Source organism: Ailuropoda melanoleuca, chromosome 8, assembly GCF_002007445.2.
Source record: "Ailuropoda melanoleuca isolate Jingjing chromosome 8, ASM200744v2, whole genome shotgun sequence".
In the NCBI taxonomy this organism is placed as follows: domain Eukaryota; kingdom Metazoa; phylum Chordata; class Mammalia; order Carnivora; family Ursidae; genus Ailuropoda; species Ailuropoda melanoleuca.
The window spans coordinates 60,407,066-60,413,065 of record NC_048225.1 but is presented as its reverse complement, the minus strand read 5'-3'; the positions used below and the strand labels follow the sequence as shown (position 1 = coordinate 60,413,065).

The 6,000-nt window shown below is 58.3% G+C and overlaps 1 protein-coding gene across 1 annotated transcript in view; it reads left to right on the top strand.

Annotated features, from left to right (window-relative positions):
- The first annotated feature begins 4,021 nt into the window (after window positions 1-4,021).
- Window positions 4,022-6,000, top strand: part of LMO1 (LIM domain only 1) — a 35,942-nt gene continuing 33,963 nt past the window's right edge. The window contains exon 1 of the mRNA XM_011220917.3: window positions 4,022-4,580. Within this exon, the coding sequence (XP_011219219.1) occupies window positions 4,556-4,580 (25 nt within the window). The 5' untranslated portion in view covers window positions 4,022-4,555. The remainder of the gene's footprint in view (window positions 4,581-6,000) is intronic.

Sequence of the window (6,000 nt, the reverse complement as noted above, 5' to 3'; positions counted from 1 at the left end):
CCGCTTCCCGGAAGCGCGGCGCGGGGTGTGCGCGCGGGGGGTGCGCGCGGGGGTGCGTGCCGGGGGTGCGCGCGGGGGTGCCTGGCTCAGCCCCGCGGTTCCTCGGCCGGGTCGGGAAGTCACCCGGGCCGCCGCGAGCCTGCCAGCCCCGCACGCTCCGGCCGGGAACTTTCTCTCTGGCCCTTGCCGTCTCGCAGACACAGAGCGCCTCTGCGACCCGCGCCGCGGGCTTCCCCGCAGTGCCCGCAGCCCCCGAGTCTCCCAGGCTCCCTGGGTGTCTGCGCGTCCCCCCTTCCGCCGCCGACTCTGGAGCGGCTCCCCCATGGGGATACCCAGGGAACCTGCGGGCAAACCGGCACGGTCCTGGGTCCCTGAGATCTGGAACTTCACAGCTGCGGGATGGGTGACATTGCTTCACCCTGGCAGGGTTCCCCCAGCCAAGTGTGCTGGGAGGTTCCCCGCTGGCTAGGGTAGGGCCCTGTATCCGCAATATCGTTACCTAGAAGCTAGCGAAGTTGAAGCTTCACAGTCCTTCGGTGGTCATTTTGTGTTAGCAGGCTTGTGTTCCTTTTCTTAAAGAGCACCCCCAGCCCCTAAATTGCACAAGTAAGCTTGCCTCTAAAAAAATCTGGATCCACCCCTGAGTCCAACTCACAGCTTTCCCACCGGAACTACCAGTCCTCAAGAGGAGGCACAGCCAGGCTGTCCCGGTGGGACCATCCCCAGGGCCTAAGGCAGTTCCTTGGTGCCTGGGTGACGAAGCCCTGAGCAGGAGGCTGGGAAATTTGAGGTTGGGAGGCAGCTGCTGGTGTGCAGGGAGGTCTGGCTGCCTGACCTTTCCCTCTGGCCCCACTAGTCCCTGGTCCCAGCCTACCATCTCCCACTGTGGTCAACTGTCTTGGTTTGCCCAGAACTGTCTGGTTTTGGCACTGAAGTCCTGCCTCCTGGGAAGTCCCTCAGTCCTGGAACAAACCAAGGCAGTTGGTCAGCCTACATCCACAACCTTCTGAGAGCTGTTGTGCAGGGTGGCTTGGCCTTCATCAGGAGGGTGGGAGAGACTTGCTTTCTCGGGGGCAGGTTTAGTCTAGGCCTCCACCAGGCCTAACAGGTGGTAACTGCAGCTTCCTAGAAGGGCTTCCAGAAACCAAAGGAAGAAAGTTTGCCAACTGTGTACTTCTGCGCTCTAGCTGGTCGCAAATTCCTCTGCTTAGGCTGTTTTTGCGTTAGCAGGGGGCAGAGCAGGGCACTGAACTTGGCCAGCAGGCCTCCTGATTGTACCGCAAAATCTGTAGGGTCACTCAGTCCTGTCAGCTGTGGTGGCCACGGGGAAGGGAGCCTTGTCACTCCAAATACCTCTGTGAGCTTCACCTGTGAAGCCAGCTTGTAACCCCATCTTGGAGACAGCTACACTGTGTTGGAAGCAGGGCCCTCAGGCTGAGGCACATCTGACAGCCTCCACTGAGTTCTGGAATATCTGGTCTGCGCAGGCCCTGGGGCAAAGAGTCTCCCCCCTCCTACACACACTTCCCAAAGCCAGTGCAGGAACCCTTCCTCAGGACTTTTCTGCCAGGTGCAGGGACAAACTGCTAAGACCTGACCAAAACTTTGAAAGGCAGCCACTAGCAACCCCTTTCTCCCCACCATAACCTGGGGGCTGATCAGCTGGGCTCCCTTTGCTGTCCCCAGAGGCAGTTCAAGGGCATTCTGGAGCACTCTTGGCAATGTTGACTTGAGAGTACGTGTTCATCACCTGTGGACTGTGTTGTGTGCAAACTACCTCCCCCAGCCCCAGGGGATCCGAGGATTCCACCCTGGTATTGCGGGTGTGCCCCTGGACCTGGAGGCAGCTTGGGTGGGGGTAGGCCTGCCCCCAGGAGTTACTTGTCTGCCCAGCAATTCCCCATGAGCTGAGAGGGTGGCTGCTGGATGGCTGAGGCTTATGTCTGGTTCTGTCCATCCAGCAGGCCCCTTCCTGGCTAAGAGCTGCAGTCACCTAAACCTTCCAAGGCTTGCTGGGTAGCCCTATAAAGCGAAGGCCTCTGTAGAGGCCCTTTTCCAGATGACTGTGGGAGCTCGGTGGTCACAACTGGGGGTGCAGAGAGAGCTGCCTGTGGACACAAGCAGCCCTTCACATACAGCAGGAATCCCCTGCTGACATACCCCACATGCTTCTTCAGCCCCTGGCTCAGCACCCTAGGCCTGCTCCCGTCCCTGAGGTAGGGCACAGGGCCCCCGACTCCCCAGGGGGATGCTGGTGGGGTGGCTGCTAATTGGGTACCTTGGAGGCTTGGGGGAGCTGGTGTTGGGACAGAGCTCCAAGCCCGGCACATGAACAAGCAAGTGGGAAACTGTCTGCAGCTAGTCAGTCCTGGTTTGTGGGTCAGGGCCAGACCCTTGAAAGGGAGGAGGCACGGCCCTGGGACTTGAGAGTAAAGCCACAGCCCTCATGGAGTGGATGGCTCCAGGTAGCACAGAGACATCGGCAGCCAGAAGCTACCCCTCACCAGCATGCCAGGCCCATCGCCTGTGACACTGTCTGGCCCCCAGTCAGGCTGGGGTGAGGGGCTGGTACGAAATGCGCCCGTGGCAGCAGTGCCAAAGCTTCCCTCGGACCCTCGGGGTGTGGCTCTGGCTGCAGTGGCAGGGGAGAGATCAGCTCGCAGTCCTGAGGGACAGTGAGGCTGAGCAAAATGATATATTTAACATCAAATATACTCAAGGACTATTAGGATTAAGTATTCAAGATGAAGGGGAAAGCGAAACCCTCTGAGCTGTGGACGAGGCATCTCATTAGAAGCAGCCTGTCTCCTGTTTTCTCAAAGCCTGACTTCCCCACTTAGGCTAGAGGAAGATGGGTGGGAGCCCCACTCGCCCATTCCCGCCCCCGTCACGCACCCTGCTTTGGGGCCTCCCGGGGCTTCAGGGGCACAGCCTGGCCTCCAGTTCTCTTGTATACTCAGTAAGTCCCCCCATTGTCAGGGTGCCACAGTTTACAAGGCACATTCACATACATTAGCTCATCTGATCCCCACAGCAACCTTGGATAGCGGAACAGGTCTCCCACTTCACAAACCAGGGAAACTGAGGCCCAGACAAAGTGATTTGTTAAGATCCACCATTGGTAATAGGGAGAGATGGGATGAAATCCCAAATGGTGGTCTTTGCCTTCTCCTTGCCTGGGTCTAGTCCTCAGAAGTGCCTGCCAGGGATGAACCTCTTACACGTCTTTTTGAAGCCCTCCTTGGCCTATAGAAAATCCATTAATATTTCCCTCCCCTCTTGGAACATGGTACTGTCAAGAGAAAAAAAAAAGCTCTTGGTATTTAAGAGTGGCTTTCCTAGAGTAGGCAGCCTGGGCACTAGCCCCAAGGCTCTTGGGGAGAAGTAGGGTTCAGGAGGAGAGGAGACGGACACTGTCTTCCTTCCTGCCTCCTGAGTTATAGAGCAAGAATTTTCAACTCGGAAATGGCAGGAATCTTTTGTTCACTGCGGTATCGCCAGTGCCTTAGAATAATACATGCTCAATAAATAGTTTTGGAATGAGAAAAACCTTCAAGGCCATGCCGTGCTTGCTCAGAGAGAAGCTGAGACAGGATCTCGCTCCCTATGGAATTAGGATGCTCTTGGAGAGGGGGGCGTTGCTGGGTTAAGGGTGATGCTGGAAGACTCAAAAGTGAGTTTGTACCCTGCAGAGGGTTAACTTTGCCAAACAATCCAGGAGGTAACCAGAAGCCTCCGGCAGGCAGAGCTGGTAGGAAGGGAGGGTACGAGATCAGAGAAGGATCACCCGGGTGGGAGGGGGGTCAGAAACTAAGGCTGAAGGGGTGGGAGTGGAAGACAAGGGTGGTCCACTGGACAAATATCTGGAATGAGGACCCTAGGTGCTGCGCGGAACCGAGAGCCGAGCTAGGGCCGAGCGACCTCCAGGTGGCGCTGCGGAGCCGGGCAGCCGCGCGTCTCCACTCCCCATTAACCCGGGAGGGAGGGGGGCCTTGGGAAATGTGTGCATTTATTCAGTAGCAGGAGTGCAAACCTCATACATTGAGGGAGAAAGGCAGCGGGAGACGGCCGCCGAGATTCCCCCATCTCTTTGAATATAATTTTAGATTGAGATTCAGATTAAATCCGAGGGGAAAACACTTTATGAGGCTGAAAGCTGTGTCGTTGCCAGAGCCAGGGTTATGAGCTATCAAATGCAATTACATTAAGACAGATTATACTGGGCAAATTGAGCCATTTAGAAGGTGAGAATCAAAGAAACGGCTCTGATCCTCTCTTCCCCCTTCTCTCTCCCTCTCCCTCTCTCTCTCTAAATTGCAGTTCGTAGTTCCTTGCAATTCTGAGGCACAAAAGTAGGTGAGACTGCTTTTGTATCTGCGAAGTGCTTCGCTCCTGAATGTAATTCTAGCTGAGTGCAATCTAGGTTAAGAGCCGGACAAGCGGGTAATTAGAGCCCGCTTGCTGCCCGAGGACCGGCCGCCCCGCCGAAGCGCGCCCGGAGTCGGCGCCCTTCTCCCGGCCGAGCCGAGCTGCGGCTGGACACGGAGCGCCCGAGATGATGGTGCTGGACAAGGAGGACGGTAGGTGGCGGGCGGGGGGCCGACACCCCGCACCCCCTCGGCCCCCGCCGCGGCGCNGGCGGCCAGGTGGGGCCGGGGGAGGGGTGAGTGAGCCGGCGGGCGGGAGGGCGGTGCGCCGGCCGCGTGCAGGCTCCGGTCCCCTCGGATCTCGGCGCAGTGGCGCTCGGCTCTCGTCGTTGCGGCGGCTCCTCTCACCGCAGCCATCTCCCTCGCGCCGCCCGGGTAACCCAAGAGGCCAGGAGCGCCGAGCAAATCAGGGGCTTCGGGAGAATCGCACGCCAGAGCTGCGGCCAGCGGGCGCGCAGGAAGACCGTGCTGTCCCTGGGGTGCCCGGCGGGCGAGGGGAGGGCCGGCCGGCCCCTCGGGGAGACAGACGCCGCCTGTGGTGGCCCACTGTCTCCTGTCCCTTGAGCGCGCAGGCGGGAGTTTGGCTCAGAGGAAGAAAGTGTCCCACCAGTGGCCAGTAGCACTCGTGCAGGTGAGGCCCTGGAGAGTGGCATGAACCTGACCTGGTCAAGAGCCTCGGTGCGCCCCAGAGGTCAGAACACAGGGGCCCAAGGTTGCTGCAAGCCTCTAGCAGGTGGTCCCATGGACCCCAAAGCCTTCCTGACTGGGAGTGCCCTGCAGTAAGGGTGCTGGGATGCTTAGGAGAGCCTGGGAACACAGCCCACTCAAGGGTAAAGCCAAGTGGGTGCCCCGTGACCCAAATGCAGACCCCCAGAGGTCAAACAGTAGCTGTTCCCTGGCTGGCCCAGGCCCTCCTGCCCTGTGGGTGAGGGTTACCTGCCTGGTGTGTTGGGTTATAGGGAGATGGGGGTGTAATTGTTGGCACCCATGCTGTCACCTGATTTCTACTGGTAACGAACTGAGGAGATGGGTTTGTAGTGTGTGACTGGGAATCCTCTTGGATTGACTGTGGTGGTCATTCTCTGACCTTCTATTAGTGAGTCTCCCCTGGGCCTGTGTCTTCTGCCTACCGGGTCAGTGGTGTTACTGACATGGTCACTTGCTGAAAAATTCCACGTTAAGTGACTTGTTCAAGGTCACACAGGATGTGCACTTTGCTGCTACCACATGCTGGTGCTCCTGGCCTCCCCACCACCCCTGAGACCTCGTCGGGGAGGGGCATTTCAAGTGTCTGGCCTGGGGGTAGCATGTGGGGGAGCCTTGAAGGCTCTTTCTCAGTGTGTATACCCTAAGAGAGGAAAGGGGCAGCTAAGTACTTCTGGCCAAAGGAATGCATTTGCCAGGGGCTGGCCAGGGTGCGACCTCCATCTCTAGTATGCTGATAGCTCTTCAGGGCCCTCTCTCCAGGATCCCTATGGGGGCTGTCAGAGGGCTAGGCTTCTGCAGGTCTGTATAAAATGACAAGAAGGACCTGGTCAGGCCAGACCAGGAGGGAAGAGGCATCTTGTCGTGA